Source organism: Falco punctatus (assembly GCF_963210335.1).
Source record: "Falco punctatus genome assembly, chromosome: 7".
Lineage (NCBI taxonomy): Eukaryota > Metazoa > Chordata > Aves > Falconiformes > Falconidae > Falco > Falco punctatus.
Genome location: NC_137587.1, coordinates 39,967,783 through 39,983,991, shown reverse-complemented (window position 1 = coordinate 39,983,991; position 16,209 = coordinate 39,967,783). Strand labels below are relative to the sequence as shown.

The 16,209-nt window shown below is 40.5% G+C and overlaps 1 protein-coding gene across 1 annotated transcript in view; it reads left to right on the top strand.

Annotated features, from left to right (window-relative positions):
* The first annotated feature begins 11 nt into the window (after positions 1 to 11).
* EXOC5 (exocyst complex component 5) overlaps positions 12 to 16,209 on the top strand; it is a 29,348-nt gene continuing 13,150 nt past the window's right edge. Inside the window, exons 1-9 of the mRNA XM_080394496.1 lie at positions 12 to 179; positions 5,083 to 5,174; positions 8,943 to 9,090; positions 9,494 to 9,688; positions 13,787 to 13,851; positions 14,268 to 14,296; positions 14,450 to 14,559; positions 15,040 to 15,084; positions 15,184 to 15,324. Of these exons, the coding sequence (XP_080250622.1) occupies positions 153 to 179; positions 5,083 to 5,174; positions 8,943 to 9,090; positions 9,494 to 9,688; positions 13,787 to 13,851; positions 14,268 to 14,296; positions 14,450 to 14,559; positions 15,040 to 15,084; positions 15,184 to 15,324 (852 nt within the window). The 5' untranslated portion in view covers positions 12 to 152. The remainder of the gene's footprint in view (positions 180 to 5,082; positions 5,175 to 8,942; positions 9,091 to 9,493; positions 9,689 to 13,786; positions 13,852 to 14,267; positions 14,297 to 14,449; positions 14,560 to 15,039; positions 15,085 to 15,183; positions 15,325 to 16,209) is intronic.

Below are 16,209 nucleotides of genomic sequence, written 5' to 3'. Positions count from 1 at the left end.
GCGCGCGGCGGCGGCCGCCCGGCGCAGGCCCATTTCCGGCGGGCGGAGGCGGCGCCGCGGCGGCTGCTGCTGCCGGGCCGGCGGGGCACAATGGGCGGCAGCGGCGGGGCGGCGGCGGGCCGCTGAGCAGTCCCGCCGCCCTCCCTTCGGCCATGGCTACCACGGCCGAGCTCTTCGAGGTGGGTGCGGGCAGCGCCGGGGGTCCCCGCGGGCTTCCCCGGGTGGAGGGGGCCGCGCCGGGCCCGCGGGTGGGAGGCGGCGGCGAGGCCGGCCGGCTCTGTGAGGGGATGCGGCGGCCTTCCCCCCGCCGCGGCTGGGGCGCAGCCCCCCGGGCGAACTCCTGCTCGGGCGGGGAGGCAAAGGGCCCTCCCGGACGGGGTCCGGCGTGAGGGCGTGTGCAGGGGGCGAGCAGCGCGGTGCCGGAGCCTGGCGGAGCGGCGTGTCGCCGCGGGGGGCTGAGGGAGCGGGGCGGAGCGCGGGCGATGCCGCGGGAGGATACAGCCCCTCGCCCTACCCGGGGCCAGGGCTTGCGGCGCCCCTTGCGCCTGGGGCTCCCAGGGCTTTGCAGCAGAGGGGGTGCCGCTTTCCGCAGGGTGACAGGCCATGCTAGGCCCGACCGACGCTCTCCTTCTCTCCAAGGCACATGCTCGGTTGCTCCTAGCACCATGGCATGTTAGCGCGGTATTTACTTTTCTGAAATAAGGAAATAACTTTGCTGTCTTTTAAGCCGCTGAGGCGTGAGAAACCAAATAGCTTGCCCAAAGCTGTGCACAAGCAGGACAAGAACATAGCAGGAGTCTGGCACATTCTCTCCTCACCTGGACCCCAGGCTCTTGTGGTGTGACCTGTGATTAGCGGAAAGTGTTTGTCCCCACTTGCTAGTGCATGGGGATGTGGTAGCATTACCAGGTACACTGTGAGGCACTGGCACAGGCTGCCCAGAGCAGCTGTGGATGCCCCATCCCTGGCAGTGTCCAAGCCCAGGCTGGATGGGGCTGGGAGCAACCTGGGCTGGTGGAAGGTGTCCCTGCCCGTGGCTGGGGGTTGGAACTGGATGGTCTTTAAGGTTCCTTCTAACCTGAACCATTCCATGATTCTGTAATCCTGTATATGCTTTCTGAGTCAATCAAGAGCCAGTCTGTCGTTCATTTGATGTGTTAACACTGGGACGTGCTTTGCCCAGGGTTCAGGAAGGGTCTTCCTGTTTCTCTGGAAGATCCTATATCTGTGGGTTTTATAGATGCATTGTGTGCACTTGTATTTATGAATCACTGTTATGACTCACATCTTTTGGCTTGCATGGTTTAAAAAAAAAAAAATGACAAGACTAATATACCGTGTTCTAAGTAGCTAGATGCTAGGTTATATACCCTCTCTACACCTCTCTAACTGTCATAGGAGCCCATTGATTTCTCAACGTGATGACAATGTAGTTTTGTTCTCTGTGAGGTGATGAATGTGAGATAACCTGGATGTGGAAAGAAGACTGTGTGTTTTGGCTGCTTTGGGTCATGCAACAATTTTGCATATAGCAATGAGGGTGAAATTGCAAAGTGGGCGAGAAAGGGCTTGAAATTATTTTTTCCAATATGGAAGTTTGAATATGTTAGTTTGAAGTGACTGCTATGTAGGTTAGAACATGACAATGTGCTTATTATGGGAATAACCCTTAGCTGCATACTGAGTGTTGGTGTTTGACTGCTGTTTTTTCATGAATGTGTGTTTGAAAGTAATTTTCAATATAAATACGTGACATTGTGTAGAAGGATCTGTGCTGAAAATGGACACAACATGAACTCAACTCTCCCTCATGTAACTCAAAGTGTAATTTAACAATTATTACTTCTAAACTGTTTTTTAATGTGGCCGGTGTAGTTTCATTTATACAGACCAGATCAAACCAGGTTATCATCCACTTCAGGCATATCTCTTATTAAATCAGTAGTATTGGCTGAATGGATAGGATCATATTAATTCATCTAGAGCTAGAGGGAAGTTCAAAGCTGTGAAAAAAATTGACTGTTGGGGCTCATCTGATAACGGGCAAAGGACTTGCAAATGACATTTGTAATAGCTGACTTTCAGCAGTTTCTGCAGAACAGGATAGGAGACTCAGAATAGGAATTAGCCTGTCAGCTATAGGTAACCCTATTATCAAGACAGCATTAAAAAGAGCAAATGTATATGGAAGATACAATATATAAACAAAATGTAAAGTTTTGAATTTGCAATGGGACTTGTGAAATCATGTCTTAAAAAGACACCGTTGAACTTCATTTATAAATGGAGTAGATTATTTTTAGCATGCTCTTTGTGAAAATTTGGAAGAAAAAGCTCATTTTGTTTCTCAGTTGGTCAGTATTCTGCACATAATAGTATCCCCTGCTGTTACTGTTTCTTAAATAATACGGAACAGTGCTTATATTGCTACAAAACTGAAGGACAGGTCTCCTATGTAAGTGTTCTTGAAAAACAGGGTTTTTTTCCAGATTGCGTCCCTTTAAAATATTACTACACCTGCATGTAACAGTGATTCTGACTAAATTAATTTATACTCTGTGCTGATGTATCATATTGTTAAAACAAAATACAAGTTTGTAATTTTTGCAGAATAGCAGATGTTGCAGAAGGAGAGAGACAGACTGGGCAACAAGCTGAGGATTGTGGAGGAGGGGGACACACGTGAGTTCCCGCACTGGGGGGCGGGGGGGCAGGCAGTACTGGGCTGCTGCAGGTTCAGTTTGGCCTCGTGGCTGATCAGGTGGCACAGAGTTTGGGGTCAACCACAGCATTTGTTGCCATGTGCCTGGCTAGTTTTTGGGATGCAGGAGAGGGAGCTACAGGTGCTCTAGAGTACACATGCACTTGAGGGAACTTTAGAGGAGTATCGAGCCGTAATGGATAGAGCAAGAGGGTCTACAAACATATATGTCAGGTTTTCTTAGGAGCGAAGGCTTTGATAGGCTTGCAGAAAAATACTGTAAATGTTGTTTTGCAAAAAGAAAAAGAAGGAATAATCAAGGTCATTATGTGTGCGTGAGTTATCTTTTTAGTGCAAACATCTGAAGGGAGAAATATAGAAGATGTTATATACACCCACAGAGCATCAGCAAGCAGTGCACCCTTTATACAGGGTTATTCCGTAGTGCTGTATTGGTATCCTTGTAGCTAGAGTGGTACTCCAGCTGAATCACAGGATCTTCAATGGAAAGACTGGTTGTGATTTTCATACAAAGAGCCATAAGGTAATTAGGAAGCTGGAGGAGTCCCCTGAAGGGAATGTTACTGTATTGAATGGCTCATTTCACCTATAACTAAAATTGCAAAAATGTTCCCAAACATTTAGATGTAAAAATGACATAAGGAGAGAATTTTCACTTGATATGAAAACACTGAGTTATAACTTCTGATGGAAAGGATTCACGTAAAGGAAACAACATTCTGTATCGGGAAGAACTGGGTTAACGAGACAAGTGACTTGTAGAGAAATTGTTTGTATGTGGTATCATCCAGTTATTTTTGAAGGTTAACTGAGGAGGCTGAGCAAAACAGAGTTACTCTGGTCAGTGTTTGAATGTGGTATTACTGGGTGATCTGTTGAAAGGGTGAAACTGTCTGGCAAGATTCAGCATGTTGCAAAGTATATTTAAAAAGCTTGTTATCTTTCAGTTTAATAGCTGGGCCTGACTGGATAGGGCATATAATGTGTTTCTGAGGAATGACAAACCTTGAAGCGGCAATATTTGCTTCTCAACCCATGTTTTTAGTTACTATGATAACACTATAATGCTGATTTTCCCTCCCTATTACTTCTGACAAGTTTTTAGACCTATTGATACAGGAACCAATTTGATACCTGTGGACAGCTGTTTGGTTTTATTATTCTTATTTTTTTTTAAACCAAGCTTTATCGAAGGCACCAGTGGCATGTTCCAGTGTTTCGCTATCAGAAATGAGTTGTTGCAAACACCTCTGTTAACCAGAGCCACTCCCAGCTCCGTGTTGGGTTGTGTTTCATTGTGTTTCAAAGTTTTAGAACCATTACCACGTGTAATTTAAAAGCTTTCCATGAAATCCTGACAGTTGTGAGAATTCTTTGCTTGGTGATCTTAGATGTGATGATGTTAGTACCTAAACAATGCTCCTAGAGTACCAATGAAGCTGATAAATACTAGGTTTTTAAAAGGATAGGTGTTGGACTGTGTTTTGTTATATTTAATGTTAACTATGTGAAGAAATATTTGAGCTAATTTAAATATCAGACAAACTAAAATAAGAGGTCTTGGTTTTATAATGAGGTCTCTGCCTTCAGAAAACATTGTTGGATGGAGAAACATCTTAACTCTTCACCACTGTGCAGTATTTTTATGGATGATCCAGCAAATATTGTGGAAGAAATTTGAGTAACCTTGTGTTTTAGCATCACTTATGCCTTGTTTTTCCTCCCTGGGAAAGTCAAGTCCATCATCTGGTTTTGTGTTTACTTTGGGTTTTTTTTTTCTTCTTATCGGCTTTGGTTTTGCAGCTGCAGTTTGATGTTGCATAGTGTCCAGTGACAGACTTTCACTGTTTTGCCATGGGGGCAGTGCCTTGGTCAGTTCTGCTTGTGATGCTGTATTGTGAACTACATCAGAGTTGAACAACTGCAGAGGAAACTTACTTTGCCACATAATTTTTTGGACAGATAAATCCTGTCTAATTTGCTGCACAGCTGATGGCTGGGTCTCATGATGTAGTATCTCAAATCAGTGTAGTTCCTGCATGGCTCAGATGCTTTGTAATGACAAGCTGTAAGTTCAGCTGGAAATAAGGACAAGTAATTTAGAGCCAGCTCTTCAGACCTGCAGCAGTTCTTTGCTAGTAGTTTGGCAATCTCTAGACTAGATGTTCAAACCCACCATATTAAGAACAGTGTTCCCTATATTAAATATGTAAAGATAAGAGGTGATGGGGTAATTGTCAACACTGTATTTGCTCTTGATTGTAGTAAAGCTTCTAAACACTTTCAAAATGTTGTGTAAGCAGCTGCTTAAGGGACACCCTGCTGTGGCACATTGTAAGGAGTTTTTATTCTGTGGCTAGGAGCCTTTTGTGGCAGATGAATACATTGAACGCCTGGCATGGAGAACACCTGGAGGAGGTTCCAGAGGTGGAGAAGCTTTTGATCCAAAAAGGTAAAATAAACTTGCATAATGGGCAAAGTGAATATATCTCTAATTGTACTGTTTTATTACATATGTAACAAAAAGCCTGTATGTAGTGTTGGTGTGTGTCCAAGGAGGTTTTCATTTGGGAGAATTGCTAGAATTTGTGACCATGAGCCAATTATTCAGTAACAAGAGTAGGGAAAATCACTTGCTGTTTAGACCTTTTGAATGTAGGAGAATTGATGTTGTTTGTCCTTGTCAGACATGAATGTTCCAAAGCACTAGAGTTGCCAGATTAAAGCATAATATGAGGCTTCACTGCTATGATAGTTAAGTCAGTTTAATGAGTTTCTTGCTAACTTAGCTCCCTGAGCTGTCTTCTTGTAAAACCCAGTCATTTATAGTTCTGGTGCAAATAAAAGGCATGAACAGGTATTGGGAAGAAAGGTAGGAATACGGCAATATTGACTGAGATTGTTTTGAACTGAATTTGTGTGAATTTGGATAGTCTAAATCAAATGAATGGCTTGCTGGTGCTGAATGGAGATGGGTGTGTGCCCCCCTTCCTTGCTCTTAGTTACACACTGTGATGGCTTATCTTGAGCTAGCATGGTAAACTAATCTAATTTACTAAAATGTAAGAAAACTAACCTGACAGGAAAAATTTTTTTTTTTTTTCTAGTTGGGTTAGCAAGTTTGGAGGACTGGGAAAGCCTGGGAGCAGGTGCAAAGGGAAGAGGTGGTGTGTCTATGAGCTGATAGTGAGAAAGAATGTGGGTGTGGAAAGGGAACAAGGCTAAGGTAGGGAAAGTGGGGAAGGAGGAGGTAGTGCAGGACCTTCTCTTGTTTGTGGTGAGCTGGCTTGGCTCTGTTGAGAAACTTCACCTGAAGAAGACAGCTCTCTGGTTACTGGCTCAGCATTTGGTAGTGCATTGGTAATGCAGATGCACAGTTTTATACAGCAGTGTTCAACATCTAAGCTTCTGCGCTCCACACCTATGGATCTTCTTTTGTTTTGACAAGAGTGATTCTTTCAAATAGTGCTACTTTTTAGCTCTTGTATCAGTATTGTTAGCCTTTCTAGAGACATAAATAACTTTGTCTCTATGTGTGGGAGAGGAGGATAAAGAATGTCTGACCTAGCAGGACATGAGAGAACAGCTGGGTATTCTGAAGGAAAGTAAGAAAGATAAACATGGTTATCTAGTAGCAAATAGGTGTCTGCATGCTTGTAGTGATATGTAACTGCATGAATGGTTTCTGCCCTGAGCCTGGTGGTACATATATAGAGCTGGAATTTGTATTTGGGCTCAGATATAAATATGAGCTTCTCTGTATAATAAAGTGTCTCTAGTTGCACCACAACTGGAGTCTATGCTTTCATACGCTGCATCTATGTGTTTTCATTTTTCACATGATTATAACTTGGGAGATGTGCAAGTGCAATAGCTGTTCCTTAGTGATTTATCCACGCAATCTTATTCCAGATTGACATTGTTTATAGTAACCTAAGATAGAACTCTTAAGAAGTTTAGGGTTTGCTAACTTCATAGACAAGCTGTTGTTAGTTAGAACGCTTCCTTAGCACAGTCAAAGGACATTCCTTCTGGAGCAGTCTGGCTCTTTGGAGGTGTGCAAGGAGAGGAAGGATATTGTTGGAGTTCTAGCAAATACGAACCCTTGACGTTCAGTCTGGGCCTGTATCCTATGCAGAGCTTTACATGTGATTTAAGCAGGAAGAAATCTGGAAATACACAACACTTCTTCCTGTAGCTCTTTCTCCGCAGTTGTGCCTAATATGTACTTTAGGGTAAACTTAAGTCTGTTCCTTGTGGTTTTCTGTGGAATCTGATGCAAAATGCTTACTCTTGAGCTTCTGGCAAGCAGGAAGTAGAAGAAGTCATGAACATCTGCGCCAATCCAGTTTTCTTTAATAAATTGTGACTTGAAGTCACTTAGTTGTTGTAAAGATATCACTTTAACAGGTTTTAGACCAATACAGTGAGCAAAAAGGCAGTTTGCATGCTCCAAGCAGTAGGCTAAAAGCCAGTCATTTCAGCAGCAGAGGTTAAGACTGAAAATGCTGTGACATTTCATGCAACTAAAGAGAACTACACTAGTATCATTTAGGTGTTGCTTGGAGAAAGCTCTAGATGTTCGCTTTACAGCTTGAATTGTGTTGTTTTGGGCCCACTCACTGCAAGACAGACATTGGGGTGCTAAAGCACGTCCAGGGAAGGGCAACAAAGCTGGTGAAGGGTCTAGAGAACAAGTCTGATGAGGAGCAGCTGAGGAAACTGGTGGTGTTTAGCTTGGAGAAAAGGGGGCTGAGGGGAGACCTAATTGTTCTCTACAGCTGCCTGAAAGGAGGTTGTGGTGAGGTGGGTGTTGGTCTCTTCTCCCAAGTAACAAGCAATAGGATGAGAGCAAATGGCCTCAAGTTGCACCAGGGGAGGTCTAGGTTGGATATGAGGAAAAATTTATTCACCAAAAGGGCTGGTTGTTAAGCACTGGCACAGGCTGCCCAGGGAGGCGGTTGAGGCACCATCCCTGGAGGTATTTAAAAGCCATGTGGATGTTGCCCTTGGGGACAGGGTTTAGCGGTGGGCTTGGCAGTGCTGGGTTAGCGGTTGGACTTGATGATCTTAAAGGTCTTTTCCAATGTAAACAATTCTATGATTCTCTAAGAGAGGTACTGTAGTTATTGCTGGGAAGGAGTTATGTGAGGGTAGAATAATACATTCTGCTTTTCCCTTCTGGTTGCTGAGAGTCTCTAGCCCCTGCATGGAAAGCCAGGAGAGGAAGAGTGTGCTCACTCTGCCTTTCGTTCACATTCTGGCTTATTCACACTCTGTGCTCATTCTGGCTTCACATTCACAGTATACTTTCTGAACAGAGTATATGTGAAAATGCAGATTCCAGAGTAGTCTAGAAATAGCTCCCTGGAAGGGATTCACATTTCCTCTCCTCTTCTGCTTTGGACAGCAGAGTTCTCAAATCCTTCATATGTTTTCAGTTACTAGCACAAGTTTTATGGCTGTGGAGGACCTGGGAATAATCTATTTCCTGAGCATCAGTGATTGGGATGTTTAGAAAATTATAAGCTGAAAAGATGACTGGAATGGGACAGAATGGACAAAAACAGGAATGAGAAAGAGAGACATTGAGAATGGAATGAAAAAGAATAGAGGAAACTTTATGAATGCAGTCAGGTGTACGTTGTTTGGGAAGAGTAAAATGTGAGTCTAAAACAAAAATTGAAGTGATTGGAAAGGGCAGGGAAAAAACCCCTTAAAATGGTGTATGTTAGAGGAGGAAAAGAACTGAAGTCAGAAAGTGACATGGTTATAACCAAAATAACATTATGAGACTATATGATTATATTCATTGCCTGTTAATAGGATGCTGGTTTACAAGCTTAACAGTAATAGGTGCAGTATAGCCCTTACACTGAAGGAATGTAGTGGCTTTAGCTCTCTTTGTCCTTATGAGACTTATTTAGGGAAGATGGGGATATAAGGATTTTTGTACCTGTGGCAGAGTCATGTTCTTGAGTGATGGGTATTTAGGTATTCGCCTTTTCCCTGTCCTACCTTTTATGTGATCAGATAGTTTTTATGCATGCATGGAGTTCTACACAACTAGGGCAATGTAGTTTAAAACAAAAGAACATTTGTAAGTTAGGCATGGCTATATCAGCTTTGTAGACAAGTTCTTTGATGTTTTTTAGGTGCTCTGCAGAAGACAATGTCTTTCAGATTAAACTCTGCTTTCTTGTGTTTTCTTTTAAATCAGATTATTGGAAGAATTTGTAAATCATATCCAAGAATTACAGGTAATGGATGAAAGGATTCAGAGGAAGGTGGAGAAACTAGAACAACAATGCCAGAAGGAAGCAAAGGAATTTGCCAAGAAAGTACAAGAGCTGCAGAAAAGCAACCAGGTAAAATCTGAGTACTATAGTCAGTGGTATGCTGTTCAAGCTTTAAAAACATCACATGCTCCATTAACATTTCTTGGTAAAGCGTGCTACTCTTTGAGATAAGAATAAAGAGGGTTTGACGGAAAACAATTTCTTCTGTGAAAGGGGGCTTATCTGCATGTTCCCTTAACGAATATTAGCTATTCTGAAAGTAGCCAGTCTTCACAATAGTTTAAAGGAAGACACTAAACTTTAAGCAGTTGTGTGTACTTAATTAGCAGTTCTGAGTAGTTCTACTGTAGTTCCAGCACCTGGAGAGCTGATGCCTGCGTTTGCTATGCTTCCTACTGAAGTAAATCTAGTGTTTCCTAAAGTACAGTAAATGGAAATAATGAGTTTTGTGTCTGTGTCTATGTTCTCCTAGGTTGCCTTCCAACATTTCCAAGAACTAGATGAGCACATCAGCTATGTAGCAACTAAGGTCTGTCACCTTGGCGACCAACTGGAGGGGGTAAACACGCCACGGCAACGGGCTGTGGAGGCTCAGAAGCTGATGAAATACTTTAATGAGTTTCTGGATGGAGAGCTGAAGTCTGATGTTTTTACAAACTCTGAAAAGGTAAGAGCTGTCAGCGGGATGAAAGCAGTTCAAAGCAATAAGCAGTACTGCCCTAATTACAAGCTGCTACCATGACTTACCATGGTCAGACTTCAAACCAGTGAGTGACTGACTTGTTAAAGTTTCATTGTTCTGAAATGTAAATTAACAACACTAGGCTGCAGATTGCTGATAAAGCATTTGTATTCAGTGATGCTTAATGTGGCAATGTTGGCATTTTTCATTTTATGAAATTATCAGAGATTTGAGGAACGCTGGGAGGGCAACTTTAGAGTGCATACAATATCTGCCTTTTTCCTTTGAACCCCTTGCCTCAGATCCACCCCGTAATGCAGAACGTTTCTGAATACAACTTCTTTGTGAAACTTTACTCTGTTGGGTCAGTCCACTGGCCTTGGATACCTTTTTGTCACAGCATGCCTTTGGGCTTTGTATAGTCCTGTGGTTATGTCTCCACCCTTTGAATTTAGAGGAACCAGGCAGGAAAACTTCAAAGAAATGTTAAAGCATGTTGTTTTTCTTATGCTTCAAGAGTATGTTCATGAAGCAAATATAATCTGAGTGCTGTGGCTAATAGAAATAAACTGAAGGAAAAGTGTCCAGCTGTAAGCAAAACGACACATACTAGATTTCCCTAAGCAGTTTGAAAGACAAGTAAAGTTGTTGGTTGGATTGTTGGTGTTTTTTGGTTTTTTGTTTGGTTTTTTTTGAGGTGTGTCCTGAAGAATCTTCCCATATTCCTTGAATTCTGTGCAGTGGTATGATTGTAGTCAGGAAAAAATTACAGTATGTGAGAACAACAAAACCTCAGTTTGCACACTCTGCAAAAACCATGTGCTTGAAGCACCTGGGAATAGGTTAATAGTCATACTCTATCTACTGATCTGAAGGTATCTCTCAGGGAAATGAGAAACTAATAGTTTCATAGAGTTGTATACCCAAGAAGTCAGTTGCATAGTGGCTTTTGATTCATGGTCTATGGATATATGTTAATTTCCAGTTGATAGTTTGCCCTAAGCAAAGAGGGAGCACATCATCTGACTTCCAAGAAAAACAGAAAGGTTTCAACATAACAAAAGCTCTTCTACGTAAGTTTTTCTTTTTTTCCTAAGTAGAAATAAAACATGAATTTTAAAACTTATTTAATGGCAACATGGTAAATAGCAAAGCGTAAATTTGAGAGAATTATGTGTTGTCTGCTGAAGAGTCTCATACAGAATTCAACTTTTACTTTACTTGTAACTTAAAGTTTTGTAATACTTTCTGTTGGAGGAAGGATCTGAAAAAAATGGTGGATAAATAGGGTAAACCTGGAATTCTGTAAACAAATTAATCTTTATACACCCCAAAGAATAATCAGATATTCAGCAAATCTGGAGGAAGATAAATGTAGTAAAGGCCAGAAGTCTTGTGCTGGTCTGCAGAGGAAGTGTGTGAGAACACAAGATTTTCTGGGTAAAAGTTGTCTTACTGAGACAAATTTCAGTCAAGGTGGGTTAGTACTGTTCTGTAACTTTTTGCCTTCTAGTTTCAGTAGTAAGTAGAAATAGTGTTTATAAAAGACCTGCCTAGACATGTGCTATTGCATCTTAACGTATCTTTGAACTAAAAAAAGTTTTAAAGTATGAGATAGTAACAGCTATTCTTAAATGTAAAACCTTAACACTTTGTCAGTGTCTTCTGATCTTCAAACTGATGTGGTTTTTAGATAGTGTTTTGGAGGGTGTTACAATTTTTTGTACTATGCCATCCCTCACAAGTGTGGGGTTTTCTGAGACACTGAGGGAAGGGGATACTGTGAAAGGAGAGGTAAGAAAATAGTTATAATGCAGTTATTTCCTAGGGAATTCATATGCTTTCAGTAGTGTCAATTCTTACATCAGTTTCTCCTAGCCATACTGAGCAATTTCTGACTTGCTGTCTCTGTGAAGGTTTTTCATTGCTGTCTTGTCCCATGCTATGTATTTTTTGTCTTCATCCTCTGAATTCTTACAATTTCCATTGCACTGCCAGCTAACCCTCTGCTGCACTGAAGGGTCTTGAGGTGAGAAAATTGCTCCAGTTAAACTATCAAAATGATCTAGCAGCTCACTTCCTTATCATGCAGTAGCATGGTCTTGTGTGTAATGTATTTCCTGTTATTCTTACACCCTTTCCTTCACTTATGTTTTGTTTTCAATGTTATTCCATTATGCCTTTTAATTGTTCATAAAAATACTTTGGTTAAAATCCTCTCTTGCCATTTTGTCCATGGTTTTTCAGATTTTTTTTGTTCCAGATGCGTTACAGCCATGAAGTTGTATTTTACAGAATCTATGCTTGATTTAATAGTCTACAGAAGTGTGATCCAATTCAAAATGAAATATGTCCATGTTTAAGCAGAAACCACGGAGAACTGATTTATCGTGGCTTCTGTTGTGCATAAGTAAAGGCCTGGAATTCAATAAAATCTAGTTAACACTTATCATTTGAAGGGGAGACAAATAAAATGTTGTGTTTGTGAGGGTGTTTTGGGTTTTTTTTGTAACATTGGTGAATAATTGCTAATATAGAGACTAATCTGATGACATCAGTATTGATCACAATTGTGAAGTATTAAGGTTGCTGTAAGCTAATAGAAATAACTGCTGTTTCATTGGATTTGAGGAGCGTAGCTGCTTTTGACTTAACAGGCTATTGTAAGCTGACAGTTCAAAACATAAGCCGCTCTTAACAAGCAGAATGGATATACTTTGAGAGCCTCGTTTCTTGCTGAACAACCGACCTCATGTGATGCCTGTGCACTGTATTCTTACCTGTGTGTTTTGTTACGTTCCTGAAAAGTTTTAATCCCAATCTGTTTTAAGTGGTGGGAGAATAGGATTTCATTACTTTCTTTCCTCTCTACTCCAGTTCCCTAGAACATGACTAACAGGAAGAACAAGATAAACTGCATGTTCTCCATGTTGTCAGTTGTGTCAGCTTATAAAGGTTTTGATTCAATGTAGTAGCTAGAGCTTTCATCGCCCCCTTCAAGGTGCCTTCCAGTCACCAGGACAGCGTAACAAAGCCTGTAAAACCGTCCCAGAGCTGTGTCTGCTTTGGGCCAGTTGACACTGTGTCCTTAAATCTACTGAACTTCAGTTGCAATCAGTTGTGTTACCCACGTTTTCAAATGGGTGTTTTCTATAGTTAGCCTAGTGAAACAGTCACTAAGCAGTGTGTAGGTGCACCTTCTCACGCTGATTGATTGCGGAAAAATAAATGATAAAAGGTTTTGCTGTCGAGGATGGAGCAGAAATTTGCATGCTGCATTAACTGTGTTAGCTTCTTTATTCATGCAAGTATTCCTGTTTTGTAGGTGCACGGCTAACTGACTCATCTTGATCTTTGCGTTGGTCTTCGGAGTTTATAATTTCTAGTAGAGTTTCCATTTCTCTTTCCTTGGGAGAATGTGAGCTACTCCAACTACGCTCTGCTTTCATCCCCTTTTTTCCCTCTTCCTCATCTCCATGCCAAGCACTGACATGGCTCTTATTGGATACAGCTATACAGTTGGTTTCATCAATTGCAAAGAATTCCCTCATGCTTTTCCTGACATGGCTGAAAGCGTTGCTAGCCATTTCACTTGTGAGTTCAACAGGGATCTCCTCTGGTTGGGTGCAAGTCGTCGACACTTTTATCCTAATCACTTGTGAAGTATAAGGTTGCACTTCAGCGAGCTTTGTGTTACAGTTACATATTTTATTCCCAAATGGAACGATACAGATTTTCATGAGACTGCTCTAGCCACGTTCTGATCTAATCAGCCCTGAGGAATCTTTGGTCTGCAAGCTGTATAGCTATGTTGGTATAGTGCACACACATACATGCCCAATGTGAACATATAAGAAGATTTTTTTTATCATGTTTTGACCTATATAACTTTGTTTTTAAAAATACTTTCAGCATCATGAAAGTGCATTACAGGAACTTTAAGGGGATGCTTTCCTCTGTGGGTATATCAAGTCAACCACCTTTAGGAATAGGAACTACATGTATAAAAACTGGACAATGGAGGGGGAAGAAAGGAGTAGCTCACAAACCTCTAATAATTCTGTCTTGTTTTACTCTTAACAGATTAAAGAGGCAGCTGATATTATTCAGAAACTGCATTTGATTGCACAGGAGCTACCTTTTGACAGGTAAAAATCTATCTTTTTTAAAAAAAGAAAGATCTTCTATAGCTATAATTTTCTGATGCTTCTCTACTTTTTTGGTACTTAGTGATTCATGTAGCTTTTGAGACGGATTGTGTACTTAATTCTCTCTCTATTCTGAAATTTGTGTTCACGCACTCATGTTGTAGGATCATCTTTACATACACATCCTAAACTGCTTAACAGATTTTTAATGGGATAATTTTGCTGTGCTGACTTAATGCTAGATTTGAATTAGATGCTTGTAGGTTTTTATGGATGTAAAGTGTATAACTTTTCTGTCGTCTTTGTGTTACATGTTTTCATTTTTAAGTAAAGTGCTTCTTAGTCATGATCTAGGATGTCTGTGATTTCTTGTGATGTGGATTTGAATTTAATCATGGCATATTTTGTTGTTACAGGTTTTCTGAAGTAAAATCAAAGATAGCAAGTAAGTTATCTATCCAGTTCAATCCATATTCCTGTATTTGAATTGTTAAAGATGATTAAAAAAGTATGCAATACTGTCAGGATTACATTTTTTTGTCAGTGCTTGTATTACGTGGCCTGATGGATTTTTGTTGTTATCCCCTTTCCTTTCCAGGTAAGTACCATGATTTAGAGTGCCAGCTAATTCAAGAGTTTACCAGTGCACAGCGGAGAGGTGAAATCTCCAGAATGAGAGAAGTAGCAGCAGTTTTGCTTCATTTTAAGGTAAAAACTGAGGGTTTAAATTTAAATACATAAATAAAACAACCGAAAATACAATAAGTACCTGTTTTAAGTGAACATATTTGCATGGGCACAACCTCCACGTCAGATAACATGTATGACTTTTTTAAAATATTGAGTTGTTCCATCTGAAATCAAATGCAGGGGAATAAAGGAGGCAGGTGATGGACTGGAGGTTGTGTCAGTAGAGACCATTCTAAGATAATCTTTTCTTGTATGTGTATGAACTGACCTTCATGCTTGAGAAAGTGTTGAAACCTGTGGTGTATATCCAAGTAGAGTGGTAATAGGTGTAGTTATGTTAGGTGTGTGACGGCAATGGGTTTGAAAGAGTCTACACTTTCAATGTTTCTGGGTTTTTTGCAATAACGTTTTCACAGGCGTTGTATTTCCTTGATTTCATTCTATACTGAAAGCATGGGCAACCTGCTTTAACACAGAGTTGTTTTGCTCCTTCCATAGGGCTATTCCCACTGTGTTGATGTGTACATAAAGCAGTGTCAAGAGGTAATGCATTTTGTTTTACATGTATTTCTTTGGGTATTGATTTATTTAGTTGTATAGGTTGTTGTAAATATATTATGAAATGTGCTTCTAAAACCCTAGGGTGCGTTCTTGAGGAATGATGTCTTCGAAGATGCAGCCATTCTCTGCCAGCGAGTGAATAAGCAAGTTGGAGAAGTCTTTAGTAATCCAGAGACTGTGCTAGCCAAACTCATTCAAAATATCTTTGAAGTTAAACTCCAGGTATTTCAAAATTTAACGTTGAAGTTTATTGAGGAAACTTTTCATCCAAAAACATTGTATCTAGTGATAACAATTAATGAGAATTTATATTAATTGTAATCTTGTATAAGGATGTAGAATCATAGCTGATAGCTCTGTAACAATTCAGATAATCAAGCCTATATCAAATAAAACTGTTTGTGCTGTGAATACAGTATGACTGAAAATATTCCAGTATGTGAAATTATACAGGAATCAGTATGTTCATTGGGTAATTAATAAGATGTCATTCGCATATTTGATTTCTTCTGAGTGCCCCCTACCAAGAATATGTCAGGAAAAATGTGTCAGTTTCACATTTAATAAGTATCTTTAATCTGTTCATTCTTAGAATTGGGTTTAATGTGTAAGGTTAGCACTGAGTAAGTGAAAATAATGAAGTTGTGCGTACTGTCTCACAGCTCATTCAATATTTATATGAAGGTCTAGAACAGTTGAAAATACTATGTTTTCTGTCCTGCAAGTACACTTGCTTAAGTGTGTGAAGTCAACAACGTGACTATTGGCTACAAAAACCAATTTCTCTGTAGATGTTGTTCTTGTAGCGTAGAGATGGAGCTTGTGTTTCAGCCTCAAATTTGTGTGTCAGTTTTGACTTAGTGTTTTATGGTAAATAATATTTTTGTCCAAGTATTCAATGACAGGAAGGCTCTAAGCTTGTATCTGCTTTGTGTATGTATTATGATAAGCAAATATGTAAGCATTTCCTTTGCTTACTGTCAACTGTAAATGCCCCTAGGCTTCCAGTGCTTTTGATTCTTAAAAAGAGGGAGTTTTGTGTGTGTTGGTCAAGCATATTTTCAAAGCAATCTGTCTTTTGTCTTTGCTTCATGCTCTACTGCTTTG